Source organism: Caretta caretta, chromosome 2 (genome assembly GCF_965140235.1).
Source record: "Caretta caretta isolate rCarCar2 chromosome 2, rCarCar1.hap1, whole genome shotgun sequence".
Lineage (NCBI taxonomy): Eukaryota > Metazoa > Chordata > Testudines > Cheloniidae > Caretta > Caretta caretta.
This window is the reverse complement of record NC_134207.1, coordinates 120,292,937-120,309,791: the sequence shown is the minus strand read 5'-3', so window position 1 is coordinate 120,309,791 and position 16,855 is coordinate 120,292,937. Positions and strand designations below refer to the sequence as shown.

At 41.6% G+C, this 16,855-nt stretch overlaps 1 protein-coding gene and 1 long non-coding RNA gene across 6 annotated transcripts in view; one reads left to right on the top strand and one right to left on the bottom strand.

Annotated features, from left to right (window-relative positions):
• The window catches only part of DUSP22 (dual specificity phosphatase 22), a 57,291-nt gene extending 53,874 nt beyond the window's left edge, over positions 1 to 3,417 (bottom strand). For 2 of the 5 annotated variants that reach the window (XM_048839746.2, XM_075125400.1), the window contains exon 1: positions 3,072 to 3,417. In XM_048839746.2, coding sequence (XP_048695703.1) covers positions 3,072 to 3,092 — 21 coding nt within the window. In that variant the 5' untranslated portion in view covers positions 3,093 to 3,417. The remainder of the gene's footprint in view (positions 1 to 3,071) is intronic. The other 3 variants (XM_075125399.1, XM_075125401.1, XM_075125398.1) reach the window with 2 other exon arrangements.
• Positions 3,418 to 3,455: 38 nt separating this feature from the next.
• Positions 3,456 to 16,855, top strand: part of LOC125632089 (uncharacterized) — a 34,111-nt gene continuing 20,711 nt past the window's right edge. The window contains exon 1 of the long non-coding RNA XR_007355183.1: positions 3,456 to 3,653. This is a non-coding gene — a long non-coding RNA (uncharacterized LOC125632089). The remainder of the gene's footprint in view (positions 3,654 to 16,855) is intronic.

The window sequence follows — 16,855 nt, the reverse complement described above, 5'->3', positions numbered from 1 at the left end:
TAAAACCCAGGTCAGAGATAAAGCATGAGCAGTTAGAATAAGAAAAGGAAAATGTAGACTATTAAGAAAAACTCTCAATCAGATCAGTTGGACTGCAGAATAGTCTTTCCATGGAAGTGGTGGAAAGCCCATCACTGGAACCATTTTGACTGGACTAGAAAGATCTCTAGAAACTACTGTGATAGAGGATGGGCTAAGTAAAGAAAAAGATCTGCGGGAGTTTAACCCTCAACTGAAGAGGTTAAAGACAGAGAGAAGGTTAAAAGAAAAGGAGGATTGTGGCACCTTAGAGACTAACCAATTTATTTGAGCATAAGCTTTCGTGAGCTACAGCTCACGTCATTGGATGCTCACGAAAGCTTATGCTCAAATAAATTGGTTAGTCTCCAAGGTGCCACAAGTCCTCCTTTTCTTTTTGCGCATACAGACTAACACGGCTGCTACTCTGAGAGAAGGTTAAGGCATTGAAAATTAATTGCAGTTAAGTGATGAATTTGCAGTTTGAGAGGGCTTGCTAGCCAGCCATTTTCCCATAGTTGTGTTGCATGGGAATAATATTACAATAATAATAATATTACAAACAACTTACTTTGGAAGAACCCGGAGAATGACTAGGTGCCAGGCTTGAGAACAACAAGCACAGCTGTTTTTGCTAAGATGTAACAGACAAAAAGTGCCTCAGTCCTCTGCAAGCCTTTCTATAAGCTGCAAAACCCATATAAAAATCAGGTACACTTACTCCTATGAAATACATGTATACCACATTTCTAACTAAACGCAAAACATAGGAACCCCACTGCACTCATGACTAGAAAACACAACAGTGACAAGGGCTCAAGAACCAACAGACGCTGTAACAGTCTCTGGAGCTTTTCCATTTCTGAACCATTAGGGGCAACAATTAATCTTCTCTTGGCTTCAGTACAAAGAGATGCTCTTAATTGAAATAATCCACCATCTGATAAGCTGCTCAAATCATGTCCCTCTGTAGTCTCCATCATATATGGCTATACTGCAAGAAGCACTCAAATTATCAACTAATGTCACTGATATTGAGAGGCACTGATGACTCAGGGGGCCACATGCATCCAACAATCAGCTTTGATGATTCCAAGCCCCTCTTAATCCCTTGTGTTACTGCTGGCTCACAACACTGACAGAAAAGGCAATATGCTTGGTGCCACATTCTAACAATTCCAAGAATAAAACCAGCAACCAAGATCTTCAAAAATGATTCTGGATTTTGAGGACCTCAATTTTTGGGTATCCAATTTGAGATACATTAAAAGGAGCCTGCTTTTCAAGAAGTGTTGACCACCTACCATCTGTGAAAACCAAGTAATTAGAAGGTTATGTCCTAAATAGCCCAAATAAAGCAGAGGGAGATCCATAATTGATTTTCAATTGACCACACGTCCCCAAAGTCACATATAAGGCAGGTATGTGTTACTATTCCCGTTTTGCAGAAGGGAAAACAAATAGGGAGAGGTTAAAGGTCTGATCCTGCATCCATTAACTTCAGTGGATCCAGGATCAGGCCCTCAGTGATTTACCCAAGGCCTCACAGCAAGTCAGTGTCAGAGCCAGGAAATCCTGGCTCCCACCTCATGTTCGGTCTACTAATCACATGGCCTTCAAGTGCTAGACAGATACATAAAAAGTGGGATCCTTGACACCCCCAATAGTAAGTGTGAGGCAAAAGAACCACCAGGAATGTGTTAAACCTTCTGCCTATAGTAATCAGTAAACAATCAGCCTCCATATGTTAGTTTGAAAAATCTAATTAACTTGCATTAAACAAGCATCTGAACACAAACAGAGCTGATGCTGGAAGAGAGAAGAAAGACATCCAGATTCCTCTGTACTGAATGGCATCAGCTAGGAAAATCCAGATAGTTATAGGTTTCAGAGTAGCAGCCGTGTTAGTCTGTATTCGCAAAAAGGAAAGGAGGACTTGTGACACCTTAGAGACTAACAAATTTATTTGAGCATAAGCTTTTGTGAGCTACAGTAGCTCTGATGAAGTGAGCTGTAGCTCACGAAAGCTTATGCTCAAATAAATTGGTTAGTCTCTAAGGTGCCACAAGTCCTCCTTTTCTTTTTCCAGATAGTTATAGAAATTCAAACATTTCTTCTAGGACACACCCAAAAACCCACTTAAGAAAACAAATAATACAACAAAAGAGCCAAGAACCACAACAATCACGATAAAGGTTTTTTGACTTGGCTTCTTCAAGGCATGTGGTATAACACAACATGTCCTCAGACTGACTCATGGGGGGGGGGGGTTACTGTGGAAGTGTTAGATGCCTAGGAGATTGCGAAACATAAAGAACGCCATTTATTTTCCTCCAGCAGCTTCACTAGATACCCACGCAGTCAACAAGTCTGGCATCTTGATCTTTCTACCCCTCTGCGTGATGGATGGTTTTAAAGAGGGTGCCCAGAATACTCCTTGAACATCTAGGTAGCTGTAAGGACTCTAGCTGCCTGAAGCATTTCCGTCTTCTCATGCAAAACCGAGAAACACACACACACAACAAGGAAACAAACGACAACCGAGAAATATACATATACGCCCTGAGTACTAGTCATGTGGACAGCAGGTTTATAAAGGCGCGTGAGGGATCAGGAGTAGAATTGTCTAGCTCTCCCACTTTGCTAAACTAGTCTACAGCAAATGTATTTTGCAGGGAGAGGAAGGAAGACAGACCTACTTAGTACCAGCTGAAACCAAATCATCGTGCATGCATGGCAGCTGCAGATTGCTAACCAGGAAACGCGCCCCCAAGGGGAATTTCAGCCATCGTCTCCTTCCCTTTCCAAAAAGCCAAAATCGAAGTTAGGCAGAAAAACCTCATTTGACCTTAGCTGGCCATAAACGCCTATAGCAACGGCTCGTTACCCCTCATTGTATAAGGATGTTTACTGCAAAACAAAGCAGGGAGGGGGAGGAGACGATGTGGGGAGGCGGTGGACTGATCTTTACAGCAGCTTTTCGATCCTGGGGAGCCCCACACACCCCGACGCACACGCACACAAAGAATAACAAGAAGAAGCAGCAGCATTACCTTGTTCATCCCATTCCCCATGGCTCTAAGCGGACTGAACTTTAGTACTGCGGGAGAACTCTTGGCTGCAGGCTAAGCTTGCTTGCACGCTGCAGGTCAACGTGCATGGGAAAGTGTTTGCCCTGTGATGAGAGTGTGTATGGGGTGAGGGGGTTACTGTCAATTCTTAGCTGCAGCGCGCAGGATCATCTCTGCCCCCAGCGTGGCCAGGCTTTTCTCCTAGATGCCTTGTGATCAGAGGAGGTTTTCCGCTTGGCTACCCCTGAACCTCGCTGCACGGGAGAACAGCTGAACTAGTCACCAGGGCGTCATTGCCAGGAACCACCTCTCGGCTCTCGCCCTTCTGTTTGCAGGGCTCGCCACCCCCACGTGTGATTAGAGCCCAAACGCCTAGGAAGCGTCCTCCCCCACCCCCCGCAGGCTGCCCTGGGGCTTGTAGTTCCGCCGCTGCCGGCTCCCCCGCCGAGACCCGCCTGAGAAAACTACACGTCCCGCCGTGCAAAGCGACCCCGGCCCTCCCCCGCCTGTAGCACACGCGGAGAGAGACGAGGGTGAGCCCGGCCCACCCTCATTCCTGGAAGGGTGAGTAAGCGGCGGCGGCGGCTGCTGCTGCTGCTGCTGCTGCGGCGGCGGGTGTGTGGGATGAAGCGGGAGGTTGTTTAGTTTCCTAGCAGTCAGGGCCAAAATAACACAAGTTGCCACACTGAAATAATCAAACCTATTTCTTGCCGTTTATGCAAATCAGGCTTGGTTTTAAAAAAGAAAAACAGGAAAAAAAAAAAACCACCTTCTGTTCAGGGCCTTGCGCCAGGAAACCGCTGCTGGGCTTTAGGCTGATCTGTACAGCGGTTTCCAAGGGTCTCTGTAAAGCCCCCGGTACCCCAGCTTTTTTCCAGGATCAGTCTGTGTTCCCAGTAGGGCTGTAGTGTAGACGCTACTGCGATGGAAGGGGTTCTTCTGTTGTGGTCGTAAATCCGCCTCTCTGAGAGGTGGTGGCTAGGTTGAGGGAAGCTTGGGGCTGCTTAGGTGCCACACAGGGTGTGAAATTGTTCACCTGAGCCATGCTGTGAGGTCGACCTATTTTTGTAGTGTAGACTAGGCCTTAGGACGTGTCTACATTGCAAAGTTCAGTTGACTGAAGTTACGTCAGAAGCCACTTTAATTACATCCACCGTGCACACACACACAACGTTCCTCGTGTCGGCGGAGCGTGTCCACAGTTGGTGCTCTTGCATCGACAGAGCATTGCATCGTGGGTAGCTAGCCTCCTGTGGAACTCGCCACCCTCTGCCGCTGGGAGCTCTGGGAACAGATCGCAGCGCATCCTGGGGGTGCGCTCTCCATCCCAAGATGCAGTTCTTTCCCTCCCATCATTCCGTGGGCTTCCAACTTCATTTTGCACCTTTTTTGAATAGCCCCTGTAAACCCGCCATCTCTGCCCCCGCCATCTCTGCCTGAAAGCCTGGATCCTGAACTGCTGACAACAAGCTCCCTAGTTGTTTGATATGTTCACAATTAAATGGGAGATGAGAATTAAATGGAGGCAACGGCAGGTACAACCAAGGTCTCAGAGTTTGATCCTGCTCCTGTTGAAGTCAAAACCAGAAGTTCCATTGACTTCAGTGGTAACAGAATTAAGCCCTTAATTTGATAAACTGGCAGTTATTTGGAAGTTTAAGAATCACTGCTTTAATATAGTCATGACAAGGCCATAGCTGTCTAAATGCCCTACAGTGTCATTCCTTATGTCGTTTTCTGATGATAGCAGTTCTGTTGAAGGAGAAGAACATAAATTGGTCCGTGTGCAGTAGTTAGTGCCTTCCTCCTCCCCTCCCTTGTGCCTAACCAATGGAGAATAGGAACAGTCTTTAATATTTCATTGGCAATGCTCCCCCAAATGTATTTTATTACAGTATTTTTGTGAAATGTAGGCTAAAAAGAAATTAATTGCAGTTTGCCATAATATTACTTCTGCTAGAATTCTGCACCATTGTGCAATGGAGAATTTGCACAGAATTAATGTTCCTCGCAGAATTTTATATTTTCACGCAGAATTTTATATTTTCACACAGAATTTGTGATTTCCACCAAAATGTTTTTTTTCTGGTTTTGCAAATCAAATGTATTAGTTATGTATACACATAATGTCTTTGCACACACATGAGCACTACTGCTGTGTGAGCAGCAAGTCTCAACGTAAAAACCTTATGTATTCCCTGCCATCCTGAACCCATCCCCCTCCGCTCCAGCCCGAGGGCGTTCATACCACCTCCAGAGATGAATGGGTGTTGGCTGGCAAACCATGTACACGACCCAACCCACACACACAGAGTTTACCCTGGGTCTCCTTTCCCCATGCTAACCACTGGCTATCCTACAATTAAACTACCACAACTCACCAACCCCCCCACCCATTACAGTGGCATGACCCAAAAAACTTACAATACACATAGAAGCTTGAACTTGGACAAGACATGACAGACACAAAACAGTCCTTAAGGCTGCTATCCTCCTTTTAGGCCAGGTCGTTACAATACTTTTGTATAACATACTTTTGTATAATGATTTTGTTTAAATGAAACATTTAGTTTCACTGAACCAGAAGATAGTTGTCAACAAAGATACATCAAGTTCGGTATTAATATGCCTACTAAGGAATCTATTTGTCAAAAAACATTTCCTGAATCTTTTTCGTTGTCTATATTGTTACAGACATACTTGCTGACAGGTATTTTGAAATAAATTACCAAAATAATTGAAACTGGCATGATTATATTGTGCTATTTTGACAAACAAAATATGTAGAATTTTGCAGAATTTTAAAATATGTGCAGAATTTTTAATTTTTTTAGTGCAGAATTTCCCCAGGAGTATAATATAGAAATGTAGAACTGGAAAGGACCTCGGTAGGTCATCTATTCCAGCTCTCTGCATTCTGTACCATCCCTGACACGTGTTTGTCTAACCAGTTCCTAAAAACCTCCAATGATGGAGATTCCAGAACTCCCTAGGTAATTTGTTCCAGTGCTTAATTACCGATACAGTTAGAAAGTTATTCCTAATGTCTAACCTAAATCTCTCTTGCTGCAGTTTAAGCCCATTACTTCTTGTCCTGTCCTCGGTGAATAAGGAAAACAATTTATCACCCTCCCTTTTATAACAACCGTTTACATACTTGAAGACTTATGTCCGTCCTCTGTCTTCTCTTCTCCAGACTAAACAAACCCAGTTTTTTCCATTTTTCTTCATAGGACGTGTTTTCTAGACCTTTAAACAATTTTGTTGCTCTCCTTTGGACTTTCTCCAGTTTGTTCACATCTTTCCTGAAGTGAGGTGCCCAGAACTGGCCATCCACACAGTATTCCAGTTGAAGCCTTATCAGTGCTGAGTAGAGAGGATGAATTACTTCTTGTGTCTTGCTTACAACACTCCTGCTAATGCTGTTCAATTTTTTTTTTTTACAACAGTATTACATTGTTGACAAATATTTAGTTTGTGATCCACTATAGCCGCAGATCCTTTTCCTACGCAGTCATTTCCCATTTTGTATTTGTGTAATTGGTTATTCCGTCTTAAATCTAGTACTTTACATTTGTCCTTATTGAATTTCATCCTATTTATTTCAGACCATTTCTTCCATTCATCAAGATCATTTTTGTCAAGATCATAATCCCCTCCCAGCTTGGTATCACCCACAAACTTTATAAGTGTACTCTCTATGCCATTATCTCTTACACTACCAGGTTATTCTTAGTACTTATTTTCTTATTTTGTTGTTGTATAATAAACTATTTTATATTGCACACATGTCCAGATCCTCAGCAGATACGATCAGTTAAAGTGAATGGAGCATACACTGATTTACACCTGCTGAGGATGTGATCCATCATGTTAAATATATGCATTGTTTTCAAGCCTTTAAAGCCAAAATAAATGATAGAAATATAGGGCTAGTAGGGACCTCAAGAGGCCATCTAGTCCATCCCCCACGGCTAACGCAGGATTAATTACATCTACATCCTCCCCAACAGGGGTTTGTCTAACCTATTCTTAAAATCCTGCATTGAGAGGAATTCCACAGTCTCCTTAAATAACCTGTTCCGGTGCTTAACTATTCTTATAGTTAGACAGTTTTTCCTAATATCTAACCTGAATCTCCCTTTCAGCAAACCAAGCCAATTACTTCTTGTCCTACCCCCGGTGGACACAGAGAACAATTAATTACTGTCCTCTTTATGACAACCTTGTACATAACTGTCTTCAACTATGTCCCTCCTCTGCCTTCTTTTCTCTAAACTAAACAAACCCAGTACTTTCAACCTTTCCTCATAGGTCATGTTTTCTAAACTTTGGATCATTTTTGTTGCTCTCCTCTGGATTCTCCAATTTGTACACATCTTTATTATGTGGCATCCAGAATTGGACTCAGTTCTCCCCCTGAGGTGTCACCAGTATGGAGTAGAAAGGAACAATTATCTCTCATGTCTGACATACAACACTCTTGTTAATACATCTCAGAAAAACATTTGTCTTTTTTTGCAGCAGTATCATATCGTATTCAGTCTGTGATTGACTACAACCTTGACTGGCAAGAGCAATCTATAACCAAGGTGATCACATTGAATAAACGCACACTCTAGCTGGGTATGAAAGCACTTGCTGGATCTGATAGCTTTCAGCATTCCTGAGAAGTGGCATTATTTTAGCATAGCATATAACCACAAAAATCCTATTTTTTTGTATTGCCAGGTAACATGTGAAGCATATGCAGAGCAATAGCCACTTTTTGACATTGCATACGTGAGTTCAGTGATGCTAAGTTCCCTGATTGCTGCATCTGTCTTTGAGGCAATTGTCTGGGTAAAAATCAGAGCCAAACTGATGGCGAAACTGACCATTTTTTTAAAAATCTAGTCGTCTGCTTTAACTGCAGGTTAAGTTTGACGCCCTTAAAAGAAAAATAAATGAATAACCCATGCCTGTTATCTTCTGATCCCTTGGTAAATACAATGGGCTGCTGTGTTTACACTATACAACAGGCAGAAAGCAACCTCATCCTTCCTTTATCTGGCAGAAACTGATTCAGAGTGGGGCTGGCTTCCAATGAAAGGGATTCATGACTAATTTTGCAGGGCTGGCAAGGAAGAAGATTTAAAAAAAAAAATCAAAAAGTTTCCAATGGAACAGTTTTCAACTGGAAAATGCTGATTCTATGACATCGAAAAGTTTTGTGGGAAATAAATTGAGCTTAAAACCAAATTAATAAACAACAAGGGGTTAGGTAGTGATTGGATTGGGGGAGTGGTCAGTAAAGGAGAGAGAGCTGGATGCAGGGCAGTCTCACCGAATTCTGGGATTCCTGCTGGATAACTGTAATATATAGTTACATAAAACTACTCTAGCCCATACTACATTACTAATGCACTGCAGAAGACATAGCACTTTGAATATGAGTGATAAGCATTATCGTTTATTATAATGATGGTTTCCACTGAGCTGAATTCAGACACAATTTTATTAATTCAAGGCCTTAAGGGCAAATTTTGCTCTCATTTATGCTCGTGTAAATCTAGAGCAACTCCACTAAAGTCAACTGAGTTGCTCTTATTCAAATCCCCATGTAACTGATGAGAGCAAATTCTGACCTTTAAATTTTATAGTGAACCGACTTAGGGCTGCACCTGCTGGCCAGAATAGCTGGATCACAGTCCTTCCCTAATCGCACCCCTGATCTGCCCCTCCAATCCTCTCCACCAGTAGGTGGCCTGGAGGACATTCCAGGATGTATGGGGTGAATCCACAACTGAGGACGTAAGGCAGAAATGGCACAAAGGAGCCTTACAAGAGGTCAAGGCCCTGGCCAAAAAAGTAATGGACAATTCAGACAGAAGGAGCAAACCTAGCAGTCTATCAAAATGCTGTTGGAGGAATGTAAATGTAAAAAAATAGCTCAGACTTGTAACGCTTTTTGGAGAAATGTACAAGATAATCTAGATGTAGGTTAGCTGCCATAGCAACCATTGATCAAATAACTGCATTTTCATATCTGTAAAGCTATCATTCAGCAACCTCTGTTTACATGTACCTAAAGCAATTAAAAAATTAATCTAGCTGAAAACTCAACAGGAATGGCTGATGGGTTACAGCTACTTGGTTTATTTGACTGTTACGAATTTCTTGGTTAAAATATGTGGAAAAAGAGTACTTAAAAGGCCTTAACAATTCTGATTTTACTCCATTTTTGAAAGGCCGTTTTGGGGAGGTGGGACAAGTGGAAAGAACATGTTAAAAATAGATCATTGCTATAACTTTTAGAGCAGTGAACTCTAACCAATGACTCGTACTGCCTTGACTTTACCATATCCACTTACCTGATCTGTCTTCCACCTTCACTTTTGCTGCATATGTAAGAAAGTAAATGGTCTGGTCAACAATTCGGTTTATCTTTCATAATTAGATAGCAAAGTGTTACAAAAATAGTAACACATTTTCCATCAATTAAGAATCTTCTTCAAATATAATAAAATACTGGATTCTGGAACTCTACGTTTTCCAAAACATTAAACATTTTCAATGGAGACAAGAACATTAAAAAGCATATTGCATATATGATTAGTTACTATAAATAACCCGTTGTTGAGTGGGAGTGAAATACCAAAATTTACTCCTGCTCATAAGCTAAAAATTTATTTGTTTCTGTTGCTGTTCATTGTATACAAGGACTCTAGAGGAAAAATATTGTTTTAATAGGGCATTTTCTGCTCTCAGTTTACACCTGTGCAAGCTCACTAAAGGTAATCTTCACAACTCTCCTGTGCAGCAGGTAAGTAAATAGCAATATGTGGAAGAGAGATCCCTAAGAGGCGACAAGAACTTTTTGGAGTGGGCAGAGCTCAATTTCTTGAAATTACCATTTAAAAAATTACTTTGAAGCTTGGTGAGGAGCAGGGGTCTCATCAACACAGAACCATCAGGAACATGAGCTGACGTTTATTGAATCCAGTAGGAGACTTTGAATCAGGCTTTAAAAGAAGCTGTGATTATGCCCATGAGGTTAGCCTAGCACATTGTTTTCAGCAGACATGCACCATAGATGTTTTTCTGGAAGACACTGCAAACTGCTGGGTAGCAAGACACAGGAGACAGTCTCCTCACCCGTTCCTTTCAATTTCTTGGCTTTCTTCACCTCACTGCATGTGAAAATACTTTGCATGGTGGGCTCTGAAGAGGAGAGCGCTCTAAAAAGATCTGATCATTCTGCTTTCATACTGTAAATATATCTGGTTGTCCTTTTCTCCATCACTGCTTATTTGTTTAGATTTTAGAAATGCTGATGCAATCTACAAGGTTTGTACGACTAAGGGAAAGTTACAGTCAGTCAGATGTGGTCTGCTTCCATTCAGTATAGCCAAATGGTGAACTGAGAAATGGCTAACATAAGTTAGACCAGCAAGTACGTCCTCCTCCATTCTTGGAAACTTGACTGAAACTAAACGCCTTGGAATGTCTTGACTGAATTTGTGTTTTGATAGTCCAGATGAGCTGTGTGGTGCACCAGAGAAGACACAGCATAGCATTGCTCTTAAAATGCCACTAAGCCTTTCCCTGAGACAAATGTGCAAACTCTTGGGTCAGATTCCCAGCTGGTATGAATCATCAGTGTAGCTCCACTGAAGTCAACAGAGCTACATGGATTTACACTAGCTGAGGATCTGGCCCTCTTATGTTTAGCAAGTTTTGTGTGATTTCAGTAGGAACAGGATGGGGCCCACGAAGAACAATTTTAGCAAAAGAATCACTTGACCTTAGCTTTCTGTAAATAAAGAAAGCAGACGTGAGGAAATTTCACAATATCCTTTTCTCTTCTTCTTATTTCACCTGCTTTGATGGTTACTTTATTTGTCACTGGCAGAAAATGAAACTCATCTTATTCTCTTTTAATATCTGAATAGCACCATAATACATACAGATGGATTTATATTTAGGAGTGGTGCCAGCACTGAGTAATTTTACTATTTAATATAGTTGATAATATCTGACCAAATATTCTAGAATAAGTCACTATAGAAATGAAGGTAGGTTTCCTGTGTGGCTTGCAATATCATGCTAAAGTACAAAAGAAACCTGACTTGGTTTCAGTTATGAAATAATAGATACTGAGCCATTTTCAAAAGTTCCTTTGTATTTTCTTCATTGTTTAAACAGGTGTGCTTCTCAGACTTCGAAAAACAAAAGCTCAGCTAAAAGCAAGTTGACGTTAGGAAGCAAAACCAGAGCTGAGTGATAGTGCTTCAAAATTGAGAGACAAGAGTGGGTTTAAACAAGAACTGAAAAGTTGCATCAGTGCTTTTAAAGTGTCATCTCTTATATTTTAAAAAAATGTACTAAATGTTCGACCGTATTCTACAGTTATGTTCCAAAACACTACAGCTTATAGTAGTGTTACTGCAATGTTTTGGATTACAACTGTAGAATATTACAGTCCTTTATTTTTAATACAAGGGATGTTACATTTTCATGCCAGTTGGATGCCCTGTAGATTAGGAGTCAATGTTCAAGGTCATAAATGTTCAAAGCTTATTTTTTCAGAACATTTGCTTTGTGTATGCGGAAGACGGGCAACAGTCTTTTAAAAAACACTCTTGCCTTCCCACTGCCAGTTTACCAGAAATAGAAAAACCCATATATAGTGAGCACAATTTCAAGTTATATACAGGGTATTCCACTCCAGTGACAGCTACAAGAAGACAGATTTTCAAAAGAACTCAGCTCCTATTTAGGTACCAAAGTAAGTGTCAAGATTTTAAACAGAGAGCTTTAAAAGTACCAGTTCACAAAACCACTGTCTACTGACCTACTTCAGTCTGAGCAATATGACAGGTCATCTCTCTGAAGCAGGATGAGACCTGACAGCAATACAAATAGCTGTCTCTGAACCAAATTCTGTCTGTAGGTGCATGCGCTCTCTTCCAGTGAAGTCAAAGTTTGGACTCTGACAGTTTGGGAAATTTGTCTGGGTAAAACTTAGGAATTCTGGTTCATTTTAAGAAATTGCTATATCATGGAATACCTCAGTGTACATTGAATCAGCCATTTACTAACAGGGGTCTTGTCTTCAATGTTAAAAAAAGGTGCATTTTTTAACACAGGGTAACTAATAATATGCATGAGCTATCCTACGGTAATGGCACAGTGAAGACCAGACACCACAGTAAGGTAAAGAGCCCTATACCTCTTCCAGGGGTTAACCTCAGTACATTTACCTCACGGTAAAACTAATGTGCCTGGTCTTCCTGAGAAAAACTGAAAATTTTCCAGGAAAACGGTTTTTGTTTGGTTTTATCCAAATTTTCCCTGGGAGGAGAGGGAGAAACCATTTTCCAGTCAACTCTACTCACCAATGCTTTCCTTTCAAACACCATGGTTAAATTCAGGAGGGTTAGGCCTTGAGAATTAATTCCAGGTACATCTCACTTGCACCGCCTTGACCCAAAAGCAATATCTTTTCATACATTAACACCTACTCCATTCGTGTGTTCCCCTAGGGCAGTGTTAGACTTTAGAGATTAGATAAGATTCAGCATTTAAAGTGCAGCTCTATTCTGAAAAATGATTCAATACCAATGGCAGTGAGATATCATGTTTGCTATCTCACAGTGGTTTGCATAATAAATGTGTTCAGCTTCCAAATACGATGTTTTTATAACTGCCAGTGATATAAACTCAGCCAGGCGTTTAAGAGTCAAGATAGAATCTTTCCTTCTTGCACATCCTCATCTGTAATAGAGGGTCTGCAAACCAAATTATGTCCTCAGCTGATGCCTTTAGCCTTCCCTGGGCACCTTGATGTGGTGGGAAGGCTTTTGTGTTCCAAGGATTCCGAGAGGTATACCAGCGGCAGCTTTAACTCCGGGTAGGGCTGCATAAGCCAGACAGGTCAAAGGGTAGGGTCCAGACAAAAAACAGGCCACTGGGCCTCCAGGTTGAGGGAGGGCAATAGGCCAACAAACTATCCTTGTTAAAAACAAAAAAAATTAAATGCTAGAAACAGATCAAGGTAGCCATTCCAGGAAACAGCATGGTAAACAGGGGTGTTTGTGCCCTAAAGTGATGTCTGACAGCACAAGAAGGATTCAGGTTCAGTCTGATGCCTATATAGTCTCATTGTCTTCAATGAGTTTGAGCATGTAAAATGGACAGGAATTTAGCCAACAGCTCTGCTGCTGATGCACCAGATGGAATGGAATCCAGTTCATTTTCCCTTAGCTGTACGTGGCTCCAGAGGACTCACAGGAGTAAAAACCAAGAAAAAACTTACTTTGGGCACCAAAGTGAGCAGCCAACTCTAACTGCATGCAGGGACTGCTTCTATAGAGTAAGAAGGTGCCGATCTTCCATAGTGGCTTTTCAGAGTAGAACCACACTTTAACCAGCTTGTGGTTCTCCTTAGGCATGCATACGACTCTCTTCTCAGGGTGGATTGAAGCATCAGGTGCTGACCTACCATGGCATTAATTTGATGGTTGGGAAAAGAGAAAATTGTTACTTCAAATAAAAACACAAATGGAGACAGACATATGGGTGTCAGCAAAGTCAACAGAATCAGACTTCTGGAAAATGATGGCCAACCAGATCTCTCCCTAGGTCAAAGTGCTCATATTGTAACCATTATTAGTAGTTTAATGAATATTTCAGGTGTTATTCAGCAATAAACTTGTTACATACTGTTGTTGGTATTCTGAATATTGTTTCAATCGTTTGCGGCTTTTCAAATTTTCGTTTAATGATTTGGTGGCTTTTCGCCTGGTAAAGGCTGAGTGCTGCTACTCTGTTGTGTAGGAGTCATTGCAGGAGTGGTATGCGTGTAAAAAAAGTTGAGCTGGTCTGGCACCTACACCAAAAATACATTTCTAGACTGTAAAATGTAACCCCAATCTTAGATTATATTAATTTTAGACATTTTCCCATCTCAGCTAATATTCTGAGCAGTGTCATTAATCATCTATGAGTGGGATTTTCAAAACCACACTGTATTGGCCTAATTCGGCCTGTATTACAGTCACTTGTCATTTTACCATTAGCTTCAATAGGAGAAGTTGTTGAAAGTCAATGCTGAGCACATCTGAAAATTCTGCCCTGTATTTTTTAAACCTGAGACCATCCACAAAACCGAATGTTGAGGAGAGCCTCTATCAAAATATACTCAGGGCTAAATTAGAAATGTCTAAATTTCACTCTTAAAAACAATCCTAATTTCTAATTGTGGTTCTGTACTTTACCAGCAAGTTTCTGTCATCCTGCTGTGGATCTGATCCCCAACATTTCACATGTTCAGAGTCAGGAATCCAGGTAAGAGAAAGGGGCGGTTTAGCCATAGGAATAGGTGACATCTATGAGAGAAGTAGCTATTTACATAAACAAAACCTAAATAGGGCTAATTAATTTCCCCCATTTCTAGAACGCACAGGTGCTGCTTTTTCAAAGTCTCAACATTTTCTATGCCAAATTTCAGGGCCTGCACAAACTTCTCCTGTACTTGTTGGCTGACTGACACTACTGACCATTTTTCAGAGTAACAGCCGTGTTAGTCTGTATTCGCAAAAAGAAAAGGAGTACTTGTGGCACCTTAGAGACTAACCAATTTATTTGAGCATGATTTGTGCAGGAAATAGCCCGACTTGATTATGTAAAGAGTTGTCACTTTGGATGGGCTAGCACCAGCAGGAGAGTGAATTTGTGTGGGGGGGTGGAGGGTGAGAAAACCTGGATTTGTGCTGGAAATGGCCCACCTGATGATCACTTTAGATAAGCTATTACCAGCAGGACAGTGGGGTGGGAGGAGGTATTGTTTCATATTCTCTGTGTATATATAAAGTCTGCTGCAGTTTCCACGGTATGCATCCGATGAAGCGAGCTGTAGCTCACGAAAGCTCATGCTCAAATAAATTGGTTAGTCTCTAAGGTGCCACAAGTACTCCTTTTCTTTTTACTACTGACCATATTCTTCTTGAAATCTTGTCCTTCCTCAGCTTTTGACACCCCACTTTCACCTAGTTCTCTAATCATTCCTGCAGAGATTTTGTTTGGGGGATCATGATGCTTTCTCACATTTGTTGGGGTCCCACCAAGCTTCACCCTTGACCTTTCTTTAATCTTTCTATATATTATCACTAAGGCTAAGATTTAGTCATGGGTATTTTTGGTAAAAGTCATGGACAGGTCACAGGCAATAAACAAAAATTCACGGCCCCTGACCTGTCCATGATTATTACTATAAATACTCATAATGACTAAATCTCTGCTCCCAGAGCCTGCTGCTTTGGGGGCCCCCTGCTCCAGCGGTGGGGGCTGACCACCCAGCAGCCACTGCTCCAAGGCCCCTAGGGACCACTCTCCTGTTGGCCTCCAGGGCCACCAATGCTCAGGTGCTCCCCAGGGCCAGCTGCCCAGGGCCACCCAAGCAGCAGCCAGTGCGGCTGGCCTCAGGGTCACTCCAGCAATGGCCAGTGTGGCTGGCAGGCAGCCCTGGGGTCGGCCACACCAGCCACTGCAGCTGTGGAAGTCAGAGGTCACAGAAAGTCAGAATCTGTGACCTCCGTGACAGAATCACAACCTTACTTATAACTGGGTGATTTTGTTTGAAAACAGTTTCAGATATCATGTCTACATTGACCACTCACAGATCTGACTCTAGTCTGGATCTTTCTCTTTCCATCCAAACTAAAATTGTGACCAGTCTTTCTGGTTGTCCAGCCAACAACTTAAGGTCAACACAACTAAAACTAAGCTCTTTATCTTTCTCCCTCCTGTCTTCCCCACTATCTCATGTACCATGGATGTCACCATTATCTTCCACTGAGACTCATAATCTAAGTGTCATCTTTCACTTATTCATCTCTCTAGACTTACATTTCCAAGCCATGTCTAATTCTTACACAACATTTCTAAGACCCATTCTTCCTTTCCTCTCAGTCTATAGAGCTAAAACTCTCATCCAAGTTTGAGATCCAGAGATACAAGGTTTTCATTTGGGACCATCTCTGCTACTTATGCATCTTCACTCTCTCTGATCTTTTGGAAGACCCTTGATACTCTATACCAGTGGTTCTCAAACTTTTGTACTGGTGACCTCTTTCACCCAGAGCCTCTGAGTGTGCCCCCCCTTATAAATTAAAAACACTTTTTATATATTTAGCACCATTATAAATGCTGGAGGCGAAGCGGGGCTCAGGGTGGAGGCTGACAGCTCGTGACCTTACCCCCCATGTAAGAACCTCGTGACCCCCTGAGGGGTCCTGACCCCCAGTTTGAAAACCCCTGTTCTATATTATCATTAATTCTCTACTTTCCATTGTAAAAAGGTATATTATCTTCTACATATTCTTTTACATCCTCCTAAAACAACTGACACTTCAAGTTAGTTGAAAATATTAAATTTAAAAAATATCTTTAATCTAGGTAGGCTACAAATGAAGATGGCTCCCTTGATCTTAGTACCTTTTCTATCAATCTGTATTTTTGTATATTTCTTTTCTTTTTTAAATGAGAGAAGGATGCTCTTGTGGTTAAGCCACTGGATCTGGGATTCAGGAGATCTGAGTTCAATTCACTCCTTTGTCACAGACTCTGTGCCCTGGGAGAAGTCATGTAATCTCTCTGGGCCTCGGTTTCCCATCTATAAAATGGGAATAATACTACTTCCTTTCCTCCTCACTTTGTCTGTCTGTGTAGATTGTAAAATCTTTGGAGCTGGGAGCGGCTTTTAGTATGTGTTTGTAAAGAAC